At 41.8% G+C, this 17,572-nt stretch overlaps 1 protein-coding gene across 1 annotated transcript in view; it reads left to right on the top strand.

The window, feature by feature from the left end:
* The window catches only part of LOC147712569 (FYVE, RhoGEF and PH domain-containing protein 2-like), a 497,527-nt gene that overhangs the window by 227,968 nt on the left and 251,987 nt on the right, over window positions 1-17,572 (top strand). The window contains exons 7-8 of the mRNA XM_086923272.1: window positions 1,517-1,575; window positions 3,438-3,587. Coding sequence (XP_086779398.1) covers window positions 1,517-1,575; window positions 3,438-3,587 — 209 coding nt within the window. The remainder of the gene's footprint in view (window positions 1-1,516; window positions 1,576-3,437; window positions 3,588-17,572) is intronic.

The raw sequence follows: 17,572 nt of genomic DNA, 5'->3' as shown, positions 1-17,572 counted from the left end.
ATGGCACTGTCGTGAGTTGTGTCTATTAGGAGATCTATATCCGACGGGGCAATTTGCTCCATATTCTTATTTACAGCAAAAATATAATCTAACAAAAACAGATTTTTTTAAATATCTCCAAATTCGGAGTTTTTTGGTGTCAAAAAATGTATTAAACACTAATATGATGGGAAAAATAGATGTATTAGAAAGTTGTAGGAAAAAAGTAAAATTGGTGTAATATACCAGATGATGATAAATAGAACCCAGGATAATTTGAATTTGTATATACAGAGAAATGGCAAAGAAATCTTGGAATCGGGAATGTTGATCTATCTAGGTCAATTTAATTGGCTAGTAGGGTACTATTTTACCGATCGCTCAAAAGCCAACATTTTATGTCCGTTTTTGATTTATACTACACCCCAGCTAAGCTGGCGAAATGGAAAGCTAAAAGTGGAGATAAATGTAGCCGGTGTAACCATTTTGCCGCGGATTCTAATCAAGTTTTTTAGTTGTCACAAATTAATTCAATTACTGATATACAATGCTTTTTAAATAACATTTTTGGGACATCAACTCAATTATCTGCAGAATTAGTAATATTTGGAATGCAATCGGATCAAATTGGTAGAAAAACAACGGAAGAAGAAGGCCTTCTGTTTATATGCATGTCTGTATTTCGATACTGCATAACTTCTCGCTGGCTAGATGTTGATCCACCAACCTTTCATCATTGGCAGTCCAAATTATTAAATATCTATCAACTTGAAAAAGCGATTTACAAACTAAAAGGACAGAGACGAAAGAGCTTTGGTCAAAAACTCTGGGCTCCTATTTGTAATTGGATTTAATTACTCAGTTTGGAAATTAATGCTATAGACCTTTCTGCTTTCTGAATTTTTTGTACTCTTTGCATTTTCTTTCTTAAACTTTTTTTCTTCTCTTCTTTGCTCTACCTTTGAAATGATGTTATGCGGGAATCGTTTTTTGCTTTCTCTACTCTTTTTTTATCTCTATGTATTCATTATGTACTGCACTATGTATAACTATCCGCTGTCATAAAATCATTAAAAAAAATATTTTTAAAAAAAATGGAACATGTATGTATTACCCTGTCTGCAACTATATTTCAGAAGTTGTAGTGTTTGCAAATTCTGGCATGTGACTGGTAATGCAATCAATGAAGTCAACGGTGAGTACTTTGGGCAGAATTGAGTGAATTCTGTGAGCAGAAGTGGAAAGTACTGTGAGAGGGATAGGGGAGGACTACAGGCAGGGTGACTGAGCTCTGCAAGCAGGGCTGGGTGAGTCCTAGGGGCAGAGTTTGGTGAGTACAATTGGCTTATGTTAAGTAAGTACTATGGAGTGTTTTTTTTGGGTGAGTAGTGTGGGAAGGGGAAGGTAAGTGCTATTGGGAGGGTGAGGTGAGAGAACCACCGATGATGTTAATTTATGTTATTTATTTGTAGCTCTTCTCCCCTTTTTAACACTCCAGTTCTAGTCATCCACTTCTTTTTCTTTGTATTCTTTACAGAAGCCTTGGGGCTCATTTCCTCAGCGGCCAAGCACTCCAATGCTGCCATAGCAGAGATGGTGAGTGCAGACAGCCTGGTATGGACATCTCGTAGAGACGTGGGTAAATGGATTGGTAGAAATCAATGACTTATATTCGAAAGGCTCCTCCATAGTAATTTAATGAATTCTTAAATCATCTTGTTGAGGCTTCGGTAACTCTTATGCTAACTATATATGTGGAATGGAGCTGACCTTGTTATGTGCTGACCTTGCGTCACTAAAGTCCCACAGCATGCAGCACTATCTGTGAGAGTTGCCTACATCTCCAAAGCACCACCGCATTCAGAGGGGACTTTATGCTTGGTGGGGCAATTAGAGGAACAGAGAGAGAAACAACAATAAGAATGTGGGAGCAGATTATTGATTGCATTGCATTGCACCGCGACCTCCTCCAGCGGTTCCCTGACAATTTACGTTCTGCTGTTGGGATTTCATTCATTTTGGTGTCATTTTATTTATTAAAATGTATTCTATTTATCAAAATTGGTTTGAGACTTTTCTTGTGTTGTACTTTCTCTTTATTACTATTTGTGTGTTGCATAAATACTTTACACACTGCCTCTAAGTTAGGCCCGAGTGCTTTTTGCAAATCTACCAGCGGGTTAAGCAAAGGTTAGTCTAGTGACTTTAGTGGTTCATCATGACAAGGACTGTGGTTGGTTGTTGCCTGAGTGGGGCATCCACCCTCCTCAAACAAGAACCCGATTTTTTTACAGTTTATGCTCACGGTCTTGTATTGATTGTTGCCTGTTAGTTTGTGTTCCTTTGTGGGGGCCTGGTTTGCAGAATCTTTTGTTGCTAATACCCTTCATGACCCAATCACTTTAATAACTTCACGAGACCATTTCAGTGGAGTGAAGGCAACTTAAAGCCAAGGGAGGGAGGAAAGGACTCCAAACCCACCATGCCCACCTCACTGCATCCAGGCCCATAAAACTGTTCCCTGCACTGGCCCATCAGGACATTTGAAATTTAAACAATGAGTCATTAGCGCGGGAGTTGAGCTAGTATGTAGCACCCGTGAATGACATAAGAACTGATCTCTTAAAGCCAGTGCTCTGAAGAGTAGTATTATGACGACCAGCGTGGACCAGGCGAGCGCCTTCCTGGCCACAGAGCTGGGTCCTGCCAGATCGTCCAGCAGGACCACTTTAATGTTCTTCGTCAAGGCCTTGTCCCGAAGCACCTGCAGGTCTGAAGGGCTAGTTTGCTCCCCCTAAATTTTCTCCAGCAAAAAGGGGACAATGGCATCATTACAAGGGAAACCCTTCAGAGGCCAGAATGATGCATTACGGTGGAGGACTGACTGAGACGACCATCACAGCAGGTGAGTGCTAGTGCCACCCTGAGCAGCATATTTAACCCATTCCATGGACTCCGATTCTGCCCATAGCAGTTTAGGTTTGTTCAGTGACACCCACTAAATTCTTCAGAAAACATAAATTTCCCTTTGTGTGGCATTTAAAGGAATGTTATTACAAATAACGCTACTATGTTGATGATTTGTTCACCCCCTGCCAGTTATTTTGTATTTTCACATTGTAATGCTCAAAGTCCCTGGCCCATAACATTCTGCGAAGGAGGAGAGCTGAGTGTTTTCCAAACACTGTCGACCTCCACGGCCTGTCAGGGCCAGGACATTTAATAGGCCGTAGGTGCCATCTTTGTTATGTTATGCCGTATTATGATCAGACTGGTTGGGTTTATCTCTCCGTTACCTCTCTCGCCCTCATTCATCTCTTTTTTGCTCCTATTGGCTTCCTTTGCCTCTCCGCTTGTCTACCTCTTTTCCTTCCCCGCACACTTGCAGGCTACATTTGACTACTATTAGTTCTAACTCTGGCTGTGTTGCTTCCTTCGCTGTGTCGTGTTCTCCGCAGGAGCGCCTGCACCGGCTTTGGGAGGTGTACAAGCGGCTTGGTATGGAAGAAGATTTTGTTGACCCTTCGAATGAGCTGATTAAAGAGGGTTCAGTGCAGAAGATCCCCTTCCGCCGTTCCAGCTCCACGACTGAGAGATACCTTTTCCTGGTAAGAGGGGACTACAAGGGAAAGGAAGGCACTGGGGTAGATGGAGAAGCAGGCGTTGGATGATGAGGGTGGAAGGGATGGAAGATGCACAAAGACCAGCGTTTGGGAGGGACTGAAGGATTGATGGAGAGACACTTGTGGGAAAAATGTGGATGAAAATTGTACAATAGAAACAAAGGACAGGTTCTAATAAATAGGACAAAGGAGTGTCACTTCCATAGTCTATAAACAGACACAGTCAACAGGTGTAAGACCCCCATCTCCACGTCACACTGTCCCCACAAAATCACAACATTCCCATGCCCGTCATATATGCTGACACCAGCCTTGCAGTCTGAGTCACAGCCATGGCAGATTTTCTCCACACACTCGCTGTCTCCACCCTGCCTCATTAACATAATGCCGTCCGGCACACGAGAATGTATCTTGCTTCGAAGGCTTCATTCAACCACAAGTCTGTGAAGTACACATCATGGGCAACATGATTGGGCTGAAGAGAAACACATGAATACCTTGGGGAACCTCCCTTGGTTTCAGTGGTGCAAAGGATCCTGTTGGATACCCTGATTGCAGAGCAGAGTTAACCACCGTTATGCAAGATCTGCAGAAAGGCAAGACCTGGAAATGATGGTGTTCCCATAGACCTCTCAATGTTGTGTACTGGCAACCAGCGGGCAAATTGTCAGAGGTCGCCTTGAAAGCCTTTGAGAAAAAAAACAGCACTCAATAACCACGACGAAAGCACTGCTTGCCCTAATCCCAAAAACATATAAGGAACCTATGGACTGCTGTCTATGATCAATGTCTGCACAAAGATTTTACGTAACATCATAGCAAATAGAATCCTAAAGGTGACAGAACAACTGGTGCACAGTGATCAGTGTGGGTTTATACCACAAGGAAGTGCATTAGGTAATGTGCCGCTACTTGCCCATGTCATGCACATCCCAAAGGGAAAGAAAGACTAGTGCGAAGCGGAGGGGGGATTTCAATGGACATCAACAAGGGAAAATTAAATAAATAAATAATTTCCTCTTGTCATCGTCCGTCAAAATCCCCCCGACCCGGCCCCACCGCTTTTACCTGCACGGGCCGTGGCTGAGCATATGGCATAGGCCACACATACCTAAACTGGGTTAAACTGTTGCCAGACTTCAGAGAGCTGTATCCTGGAAATGGGAATGAGGAAGGGTTGTCACCTCTTGCCTCTATTATGTGCACTGATGGTGCTGACAAAGAGTGGCGTATACAAATTGGAGAAGTGAACCACATAGTATCTATCTACACAGATGATAGATTCCCTTATATATCTAAGGCATGAAACTCACCTGCGGAGTCCCGCAGGGCTCGTCTTTGTCTCTGCTCCTTTTTAATTTATACCTTACCCCCCTGATCCGCTCCCTCCGGGAAAGGAATGTCACTGCATTTAACTATGCAGATGGCATTCAGCTCATCTTCAACCTTGACTCGCAGGAAGCGGCCCAGGACTTCCAGTCCACCCTTTGTCATATCAGCGACTGGATGGGCGCTCACCACCTCAAGCTTAACCCCGAAAAGACGGAGCTCGTTCTTGTCGGAGGCCCAGCCAATCCCTGGAACTCTACCTTCTGGCCCCTTTCCCTTGCCCCCCCCCCCCCCCCCTAATCCCGCTGATAAAGTAAAAAGCCTGGGGGTCTACATCTCACAGGATCTTTCCATGAATCATCAGGTCAGCGCCACAGTATCCTCCTGCTTCCACCAGCTCAGAAAAATCCGAAAAATAGCTCACTTCCTAACCACTGAAGCTCTCACCCTGGCGTTGTTGGCGTTAGTCATCTCCCGGATCGACTACGCCAACGCCCTATACGCAGGCATTCCGCAATACCAAACAAAGAGACTTCAGTTAATTCAGAATCAGGCCGCCCGCCTAATCTATCGTCAACCAAAACATCACCACGTCCGTCCCCTCCTCAAAGCCCTTCATTGGCTCCCTGTGTCGGAACGATGCAAGTTTAAACTTGGCTGCCTTACCCATAAATCCCTGGCCGGCATCGGCCCCTCTTTCATCTCCTCTCTTCTCCACCCGTACGCCCCCCCCAGACCCCTCCGTTCTTCCCATCACGCTCTCCTCCAGACACCTAGGTTTAGGCGTAAAAAGCACGGAGGCCTTAGATTCTCCTTTCTGGCCCCCTCACTCTGGAACTCTCTACCTTTGGACCTCAGACTCTCTTCCTCCTACCCTCACTTTAGGTCTCTCCTAAAAACTCACATTTTCCGTGGTGCTTATACATAAGGTTCCTCTTTCTCCCCCCTCTGCCTCCCCCTGGGTTAGTGATTAGCGCCAAGAAACCGTCCGGTGAACGCAGCGCTCTACAAATCCTTTTTACATTACATTACATTACAAGGGGCTCTGTGCTATCCTTGACAATGCTTATGGCCTATGAGAGACTATTACCAGATATAGGTATCAAGTGGAAGAATTCAGGTTTTCATTATATATGAGTATTCAGAACTTGCGTGATGCTCAAGCACATCTATTAATCTGAGAAGAGTGGTGGAAGGACTGACAAGCTGAATTTTGGAATTGACTTTCTGTGTCCACGATGGGCAGAGTCTCTCTGGCAAAAATGGTGGATGTGCCATGGCTTTCTCTGTGTTCTTCAGGGTCCATATTATACACTCCGTAACATATATCAAAGGAATAAAACGCATTATTGGTACCTCTGACATGGATTGGGAAGCTTACTGGGTCAGATTAGGTATCTTGACATTTTTGTGCGAAAGAGGAGAACTAGAAATCCCTGCCATGACGTTGTATTACATAGGACCTCAAATACAGCACACAGTGCAATAGTTTGATGAAGATAGCAATTTGAAAAAGTGTCTTCTTTAAGGAGCTCATGAAAATGTGCCTCCCCTCGAATTACTCATTATGGGCAGTCACATCCTAGAGCGCTTTTCATATGTAACCAAGCAAGTGTCCAAAATCTGGAGCAAGGAGATGAAAGAAATAATGAGATGTCCACCTTTTGCAGTTGAAATGCAGCTGTGTAGTATTCACCACTGTAGCTAGATCACACAGGGAGGGGGCAAGGTCGTGGAGAACCTCTACCCAGAGAACAAACTTCTTACATTTGCTGAATCGTAAGAATACTTTGGACTTAATCCAGGGCAGTTCTGGCAATATGCATATTGTGTACAGCTATAGAGATTTGGCAGAAGTTCCCTGATGCCCATGAGACCACCCATAACATGGGTACAATGTTAGAATTAGCACAAGGATGAAGCCTGGTGGCCCATCTGTATTGAACGGTTCTACAAGATAGGGCTGGCTTAGGCTAGAGCAGCGGTTCCCAAACTGTGTGCCGCAGCGCCCCGGTGCGCCGTTATGAGTTGCCAGCGGCGCCGCCCATGATGTGGGAAAATAGTGTCTGGCCGTTTGCTGAGCAAGCCTCTCTACCAGGGCCTGAATGCAACGAGCAATTGAAGGTTATTCTAGCCACAGCGCGACATAAGGGGGAGTTAGAAATGCCGCTTGCACAATCCAGGAACATTGTTTTGCCCAGTAAGAGTGCAATGCCGCCATACATGCATACGTCCATACCTACGTGCTTTCCTTCACAGACGTAGCCTCTGCATACGCCGTCATACGCAGCAGATTGTATATTACTTGCTGTTCACCAGCCCTCCCTGTCTGCATCAAACTGACTGCCCCATCCCTACTGTACTAATTTTACTAGGCGACTGACTCTGCCCATACACAGTTACATGGCATGCGACTGTCACTGCATCACCCGGCATACTGGCATAAGCCCATCTTTGTAGTAACTTGACCTGACCTGTTTTGGCCTGCCAGGGAACCTTTAACGATCATAAAATGCTCCAAAACATGACTTCTCTGCTTGTCATCAATTGGAAAATCCAAAAGCGTACTCACGGAAATATTCAGCGTTGCCAGCTGAACAAAAAAGTTAGTGCTCTCTCATTTCCTAGTCTTCCCTTGAAAAATATTATGATTTTATGACCGATTTTACCCTGTTTCCAAATTAAGAAAGTACATATTCGACAACAATTTGAAAAATGGAATAAAGTCAACAGGTGATTGTATCGTTTTTCACTTAACAAGTTCCTATTGAACAACTGTTATATTTTTATTTTGTTACAAATATGATTATAATACATTCATTGCATCCCAATTAATTTAAGGAAGACAACTGGAAGTACTCCCGAGGTCAGGCTTAGATCCCCCCACCGGTAAAAAAATGGTGGGGAGCCACGGCCAACTGCCAATTAGGTCAAGGGAGCCACAGGTCAAAAAAGTTTGGGAACCACTGGGCAAGAGGGAGAGGTTTTATGTAGTTTCTTAGAGAAACGATTTCATGGAATACCATTACTGAGAGTCTAGTTAATCTAAACTGTTTAATGGAAGTTTTTAGAATGAATGCCATTTACCATTTAGTAGAAACCAATTCATAGAAAGTGTTTTTGTTCGAAATTGACTTTTGAATGGTTATTTATTATGTGTAAAGGCAATGGATGCAGGTCTTAATTTCAGTAACATTTTTGTTGGAGATATTGATTTCAGTGCTTTACTTCAGGGGACATTATTTCATATTTATATTGTTTACATTGTCAGATAATTACCTCAGATGATTTTAAATCTCTGACCCATCACCATCCATAAACATCTGTTGCCTACCCCCACACAACCCCTAAGTACCATCAATCCCTGCCCCCTAAAACTCTTCACCACACCTAACCAACACTCATCCCTGAAGCCTAAAAGCCTTTTCTACCCCAGAAATCCATTATCCCTGAACCCCAAAATCACTCACTACCCCATAACCCACCCACTCCTAAACCCTAAAACTCCTTTCTATGCTTAAAGCCCACCTATCCCATACCCCTTAAAACAAATGTCTGACATAATATCGACAGACAGAATATCGATATGCAAAAATATCAGAGCAAAAATATCGACAGCAAAAATATCGGAATCCTATCTTCATTAAGGTAAGTACAAAAATATCGAAAAAATAATATCGAAGTACAAAAATATCGGAATCAAAAATATCGTTTTTTTAAATGTATTAATAATAATGTAAAAATAAATTTAAAATACATATAATTTTACAACTATTAAATAAAAATATTAAAACAAAATTAAAACTAATACATATACATTTAAAATAAATAAAACACGTAATAATTTAAAGTAATTTTAATTTTTTTCATGTAATTTATTTGATTTAATGTAATTTTTTTTGTTTTACCCTGTACGCCTGTACCTCAAAAACCGAAAACCTGACCCTGAACCCTAAAAATATCCCTATACCCCAAAAACCCAAAACTGACCCTGAAACCTAAAAATACCCCTTTACCCAAAAACTGAAAACTGACCCTTATCCCTAAAAATACCCCTTTACCCAAAAACTGAAAACTGACCCTGAACCCTAAAAATACCCCTTTACCCAAAAACTGAAAACTGACCCTAAACCCTAAAAATACCCCTTTACCCAAAAACCGAAAACTGACCCTGAACCCCAAAAATACCCCTTTACCCATGAACTGAAAACTGACCCAGAACCCTAAAAATACCCCTTTACCCAAAAACCGAAAACTGACCCAGAACCCTAAAAATACCCCTTTACCCAAAAACTGAAAACTGACCCTGAACCCTAAAAATACCCCTTTACCCATGAACTGAAAACTGACCCTGAACCCTAAAAATACTCCTTTACCCAAATTAATTAATATTATTTAATTACCAATTAATTATTAATTAACAATACCAATAAAGTAAATATATTAGCACATTTGCTGTAATTAATTTAATTTAATAATTAATATTATTTTTCCAAATTAATTTATTAAGAACAACAATAAATTATATATAAAAAACATTACTATAATTAATGTAATTTAAATAATTAATATTAATTAATTACCAACGAATTAATAATTATAAATATGTCAAAAATTATATTAATTGACTAATTAATAGAAATTAATTACCAATTAATTATTAATTAAAATATGTACAAACATATATCAATTAATTAATTATTAAATTACTTCCCACCCTATTCCCCTATAAACCCATAACCCGCTACAGAACATATTTATCAATTAATCAATTAATTAAAAATAATTAAAAATTATTTCTCAATTAATTAATTAATAATTCCTACTAATTAATAATTAATTTAACATAATTAAATTACTTCCCACCCTATTCCCCTATAAACCCACAACCCGCTACAGTAGTAAAAGACAATATTTAATTAAATTACATTAAAAATAAATAATAAAACATAATAAATACAATATAATATACACTAAATTTATTTAAAAATTGATATTAGTAACATCAAAGTTATTATTTTCGAAATTATTGACATCGATATTTACAACTTCGATATTACTGATATCATACCAATATCGATATTAAGACTGTCGATATTACTTACCTTCGATATTTTGTCCCATCGATATTTAAACTTCGATATTTTTGTATATCGATATTTAAAAATCGATATTTTGTCTGTGTACCCCTTAAAACACCTCAATGCACCCAAACTCCATCCTTCCTTGAAGTTTAAAAGAGCCTCACCGCTCTTACACACCAGCCATCCATGACCATAAGAATCCATCACCCTAAAATACTCATCCCTGAACCCTAAAAACCCCTTTCACTATCTAATCTCCACCCATCCTTGACTCCTTAAAACCCCTCACCACCCTAAACTCCACCCCATCCTGATCCCTAAAAGCTCTTCACCACCCCAGCTGCTTCCCATAATGAAACCTTAAAAACGCTCACCAGCCCTAAACTCAACTCCTCCATGAACCCTAAAACCTCTGAACACCCATACACTCCAACCGTACCGGAAACCTAAAAAAAGTCACATGCCTAAACACCACTCATGCATGAATCCTAAAATGCCCTCACCACCCCTGCACTACACCCATCTCTGAACCCTAAAACTTCCATTCTAAGCCTTAACGCCAATTATTCCTGACCTCTAAAACCCCCATATCACCCTAAATAAGAACCACCCCTGAACCCAAAAAGCCCAAAGTAGTCCTAGACTCTACCCAAGTTGATTGTCATTTTAGATTTTCTTTAAAATTATCTTCCCATTAAAATGCAAAATGTTTCCTTTAATTTTCGATTTTTTGTATTTCTTCAAAATTGTCTTTCCTTAAAATTGTTTTTCTGTGATTTGGTTCCTCTAATGTGGTTTCCATGATTTCATTTTTCTATGAATTCACCTGCTACCAGAGGGAGATGTGTTACAAACTGTGAGGAACAGTTTACTAAGCCTAACTGGCATAAAGTTTGAAGTCAGAGTAAAACATTTCTATCAATGCATGATGCAGAAGGACCGTCACCCACACACTCATTACCAGCAGACTGGATTACGGCAATACACAATGTAGTGTAGTTCCTATTTTCCCAATAGGCTCTGTGCATTGGAATAACATAAACAGCAGTGTAGACGTAGGACTGAGGTCAACTAGGTCTCTACTGACTATGTTAAACTTAATTTAGGTTTGCGCCAGCTAGCTCAGAGGTCACTGGAAACTTTCTTGAATGAATAGGGAGGGACAACCTCTCCTGGCTCAGACGAGAAGGGATTCAGTTTACGACAACCGCATAAACATGACAACTTTGCTCCCTCAGAATAACAGTGTATCTCTAGAGTTGTGTGAAAACAATAGACAGCTATTTCACTCAGTCAGCAGTGCATACTTAGTTTCACCAGAGTGCAGAGAAATAGAGAGACAGGCGTTTTCAATAAAAAGGTGTTATTTATTGAGCAGTCTTCTTTCTCATGCAAGAGAAGTGAATTGCCACAATTGCAATACTTAAAGTAAAGTAAAGTGCGTACAGTAAAAGTAGTATTATGAAATAATACTGTAAAAGCATTGATATGGTTTCTTAGCCATATGATACTTTAAAATGGATAAAATATATACATACATAAATACATTGACTAACGTACTCAACTGGTGCTTCTAACTAAGCCTACCCCGGTGTACCTGACCTAAGCCTAATACATGGGAAGGGATGAGTAAGTAGCACCTTAAGTTAAGTTAGTAAAGATTATTGTTGCCAAGAATCTGCATCAAGAATTCTCTCAAGGGTTTAGTCAGCTCCGTACCTTGGTAATAGAATGTGGGAGGTCTGGTATCTCTTTCCTCAGGACTCGATATTCCAGCAACCCGCAAGGGTAGGCTGGAAACACCGGAGCTGGATTTTCTCGGCTGGAGAAAAAGTCAGCGTCTCTCTCAGTGCGTCAAACAGGAGGGGCGTCTTCCGTGGGCACTCGCATCAGCTGGGCTCTCGGGCAAGTAGATGGCCGCTCTGCTCCAAACCACCGTGTGTTTGCTTAAGGCAACTGTTGGTATTTTATACCTGGAAGGTGCCGGGTTTGACGTAAGGTTGCACATAAGACGTCACTAAGAACTAACAGTTCTTTCTGGACTTCAGGAGTTCATGTTCAAATCAAAACAAAAACAGGGGGGTTTTCCCGGGCTGCTGGAGGCTCGGTTTGTTTAAAGAACGCGTTGTGCTTTCTAGGAGTTGATGGGAGTAGCCGTGCTGTGCTTTGGATTGAATGGGCTATTACTGAATATGAATCTGATTCTTATGCCTGTATCAGGATATTATTGATTATAACCTCAGAAGGGCATAAATCGGGAATATAGAATTAAGGTCCTAGATATGAACACGACAACAGACTCTAGACCATCCAGAACGCCGCAGCCAGACTCGTCCTCGGTACTCTACGCCACGAACACATGACCCAGCACCTACGAGGCCTCCATTGGCTCCCGGTCGAGAAGAGGATCACCTTCAAACTCCTCTCCCATGCCTACAAATCCCTCCACAACATCAGACCCAAATACTTCAACAAGAGAGTATCCTTCCATGTACCCAAGAGGAACCTCAGCTCCACCGACCTCGCCCTGGCAGAGGTCCCACGCATCTGCAGGAACAGAACCGGGGGAAGAGCTTCTTTCCACATCGTGGCCAAAACCTGGAACAAACTCCCGGGGAACATTAGACGCTCCCCGATCCTGCACACATTCAGGAAGGACCTCAAGACCTGGCTCTTTGACTGGTCCGGAGCTGCCCCCCACCCCTCCCCCTCAGCGCCTTGATATTTATCCAGAAGACAGTTAACATTATCGACCATGTTGTGAATCTACAGTAGACTTTAATTACATAACCTGGACTGTCTACAAGTACAGGGCTACTTGGGAGAAGTGGTGAGGAAGCTGCAGACAATCACAGGTGGGCATCTTAAATTGACAAAAATTACAATGCTTGCTGGGGCTATTCCCACAAAGAAAGAAGGCAAGATGATGGGCAATTTTGCAGCTCTGCAGATTGTGCTGGCCAGGCACAGCATAGCCATACACTGGTTAAGCTGTAGCCACTGAAACTACATACCTTGATTAGAGGCTTGGTGAAGTGGGCCACAGCTGAAGGGAGCTAGATTAAGGTGGTAAGGAAAGGTGATAAAGTGACTGAAGATTTGACTGAGTGGGCAGCAATGCTACAAGAACTTACAAGTTCCCTAGACACCCATGAACATGAATGCGTTGATTGAAGATGTGATGCTGTAGAAGAGAAATATTTCTGAACATACAGAACATCAATGGGAAACGGAAAAACAATCACGAGTGTAAAATAAATGTGAGCTGCAAAGCACCTCCATACATTATGTTGTCAGGTTACATACACACAGACGTTGGACACAATACAACACACCCACTAGGTGGCAAGCAGAGGAACTTTAAGAGAGATTATGCCACGAAGTGGGACAAGAAATTGGGACATTGGAAAAAATACCGTGGTGAACTCTGTGAATCTCTGACAATTGAATTAGCCATGGCCCGAGCTGGACCCATATGTCGAAATGTATGCTAACTTACCTTCCTGATTGATTTGTATTTTGATTCAATTGTGTCGTTTTACATGTGACTGATTTATTGACTCTGCTTTTCTTTCCAATAAAATCTTATGTTAAAAAAAAGAGAGACTATGCATTGCTATGGATTAATGGAGTTTAGTAAATTCATTTTTAATCTACATACACTACCTTCCTTATGCATATATATACCTTCCATGTACTTATGCATCTATATATTTATTACTTTTCCTCTAATTCAGCATATCAAATGCACTACCCTATTTCTCACCCTATACCGCTCTCAATGTATCCTCTACCTCCACTCTCGGACTCATCTCAGCCTATTTCTACTACTCTTTCAAACGCACTACCCTATTTCTCACCATATACCTCTCTCAATATCTCCTCTACCTCTACTCTCTCATTAATCCCAAATCCCATACCACTAATATGAGCCCCAAAATAACCCTTTCTAGACTCTTCCCTCATTTACCCCTCCTTGCATCATCTCATACCTCTTTTACTATTCAGCTCTCCCAAACAAGCCTTTCTAAACCCTGTCCTCTGACTTTTCCCCCTTCACTGCCCCTTTACTCACCTCAAACCACCTCCTACTGCTATGAACTCCCCCCCAAAAAAAGATTCTAGACCCTTTCCTCTTATACCCCTGCTTCCCTCTTTTATCCCTCCACTATTAATTGTCAATCTAAAAAAACACACTAGCATGTCCACCACACTAATTAGTAACGCAGCGACCCTGATGCTGTCAACTGTGTTCTTTAGATCATCTGAGATGGCAATGAGGGCAGATTCTGTGCCTCTTCCTGGACGGAATCCCGTTTGGAAGTCTGAAAGTATGGTATTAACTTCAATGAATTGTGACATCTGGTGGAATGCTGCTTTTTCTATCAGTTGGCCAGGAAAGGTCCATCAATCGATAGTTGTAGGGTTCAGCGGGTCCAGGTTTGTTTTCTTTAGTAATGGGCGTATGCATGATTTTTTCAGTACTTCTGTAGACTTTCCTGTAGTTAATGTTTAATCAATGATTCTTATTACTGGTGTGGCAGCAGAGGTTGTTGGAAGAAGTCTCTTGAAGGTTTGCGGTGGGCAGGGGTCAGAAGGGCTGCCAGCAGGCCTTCTTTCTTTGAACAGGTCCATAAATTAATCATGTAAAATGTGTTGGAAGGAACGGAGGGGCTGGGTTAGAGTATTCTTGGATTGTTGTTTTGGAAAAGGGTTGTTGCAGTGCTATGTGGTGTAATGGCGTAATTTCGGGAATTCCACATAAAAAGTGTTATGTGAAATGCTCAAAAGTATGCAAGATTTCACTGGCGTAATGAAAGTTTTTACTACTAGTAGGAGATGCTCAGTCGTTCTGGGGAACAGATAAACGCTAATGCTGCAAGGAATGCAAGAACCCAGTTCAAATAATTCGCCCGCCACCTGGCTAGAGTAAAGAGTCCATCAGCCCACCCTTACTGGCGGAGATTCGTCATCTGGAGCTCAAGGAGTTCTAGATCTAGGACCACAGCCCTGAGCCACCTCGCCCTGCTGGGTACCTGACCTCATGCTCCTGAAAGGCTCTTGCCAAGGTGGATGTTCAAACCATGTGAACTCTAGAGAGGTGCAGTGCTCAAGTGTGTGGATTAAAAATGGCTACTTGGACAAAAAATATGTTTATTAAGGATTGTCCAAGTGTCATGTTTAAAATAACCTGATAGTATGAACATTTTTTGACTATCTCCTGGCTAATATGGTCGACATGTTTCAGCCGTGCTGGTCAACTGACCCGGCTTTCTTCAGGACCTAAATGTTAAGAAAATGTCAGCTACTGCAGGAAAATACTAGTGCATTGCAAACGTGTGAAAACTCAACATAGAATAAGAATATATAGGTACATCTGTGGCACTCGCCACCCTACCAGACGCGCAGTGTGCGTGCTTGCAGGTAGGAGCTACCTCTTCTCTCCTAGAAAAAAAAAAAATATATATATATATATATATATATGAGGGTCGGACTATTGAAAGTATTCGGCGCATCACAGCATCAGCAATAATCGTTCCATAGTACAATTGGTGCACTACTAATTGTAAACCCAAACAGTGGTTTCATGCCAGTGCAGAACATTATCATATTTAAAAAAAGCTATATTTCACTTACCCAGCTTTATGTGGGAGGAAAGCCTCACCTCACCCGGCTGACTGCTCGGAGAAGGAAGCCCCGCTCTGTTTACATGTGGATGAAGACAAAGGAGTTACGTGATGATACTACTCTGTCTAGATACTTCACATCTATGTTAAACATTGTCATGAACCCATAATCAATAACCAAAAACACTCAGCTCTTGATAAAATAAAAGTGCGGGAGGCCATGTATGACCTATATAGTACTCTCAGTTCTCAAAAGGTCCTCCTAGGTCAGGCAGTGTTGGTAAGTTAAGGAGGATCCCTGAATATAAGTATATCCTAGCTGCTCATTGAACAAGTATTTAAGACATGTTTAAAAAGTGAGCAAAAAACGTCTAGGGGAAAACCAAACAGAAGCTCGGTATAAGGCAGAAACCCTCCCATCCCTGTAAAGTCTTAAGGAGAACCTGCATCCGAAATGAGCAAGGAGAGGGTTTGGCATTGCCAAACTACACTGGATTACGAGCAAAGGAACCCTCTCCTCCTTACCTGTCCGTCGGTACTCCAGGTCAGACTGTGAGCAGTCTGGAAGGTGACGCCAGGGGGAGGGAGAGCTGCTTATATGCTCGCCTTAATTAGTATGAGATCAGCTAATTAGATGCAGCTGATACTCGCTGAATCGCGGTCTGGGCGTAAGCTGTTTACACATGCTCAGAAGTGAGACGCTATCCTACGCGCATGCGCGTTGCTAAGAATAAACACTACACGCTCTGAGCGCCCGGCATGTTTGCATCTGTGGCGCTATAGTGCGTGCTTTCGCAACACTCTACATCACTGTATTTCCCTGCACAGAGGATATCTTATTTGGCATGCATGAGCAGTACCAGGATCTGGGGTGAAGTAGAATCCGCTAACTTAAAAGTGGCAGAGTCAGCTCAAGTTACGGCAGAATATGTAGACGCTGTGACATTATAGTAATGTTCTGTGCTTCTTGTCACTTAATTTGCCCAAACAAACGATGTTGATTATCACGCACCCGAGGGGGCAGTTCATGGTACCTAAGGCCTACTCCAATGTGTGCTAAGATGAAAAAAGGTGTGTATGGTCGATCTGGTGGAGAAAAGAATAGAATGTTATGCATCCCCATAACCACACTATGCCCTGGAGTGGAACTGTTATAAGCTACTTGATGTATTTACTAAACACAGAGTAAAAAAGTTTTTTAGCACAGAGTCAAAAAAATGTTTTATATTTAAAGTACAGAGTCAAAATATTGGGGCCCATGATGTTAGAAAGTATTTGTTCAGGGCTCACACACATTGTAGCCTGTGGTCGTTGAATCCTCATCAAGAAGAGGATGCAAAGGCAGGGCTGGCTGGAAAAGGATGATGAAAACCGCCCAATTGATGAGCAATGAAACATTGAGCTCAAGTATTAACTCTGTAATATATCTTACAGTAGAATAATAAACTCAAGGTACAAAGGAAGTAATTCCTCAGATAGACATCCATGGAATGTGGTCGTTAAGACCTTCAGTATCTGTTTTCATTCTAAAAATCCATTTCTGCTCTTTTATGAACAAGAAACAGGAAATGTCTGATACATGTTGAGGGATAAAGGTCGTTCCAACACACACCATGTCAGGTCGTCGGCCTTATGTTGTTTGGAAAGAAAATGATCAGTTAGGCAGAATGAAAGTTTTACCAATCTCTCCAAAACTGGCAATACATAATTTGATACCTTTTAATTCCCTGACTCTCCCTGGCACCAAAGCTAAGAAAGAAGCCTTCGGAGGTTCTACTCACCCGCAAGAAACCGCATCCCCCCAACAACCACCCTCCGTTACAATGGACCAGGCATCTCCCCTGAAGCTGAATCTCTCCCTACACTCGCTTAAAAAAGGCAGCCCAAACCATCAATATCCTCTTCAAGGTAGACCCTCTCCACCAGGTGA

This window comes from Lissotriton vulgaris, chromosome 5 (assembly GCF_964263255.1).
Source record: "Lissotriton vulgaris chromosome 5, aLisVul1.2, whole genome shotgun sequence".
NCBI lineage: Eukaryota > Metazoa > Chordata > Amphibia > Caudata > Salamandridae > Lissotriton > Lissotriton vulgaris.
Note: the sequence above shows the minus strand (reverse complement) of the source record. Positions and strands in the feature narration are given on the sequence as shown.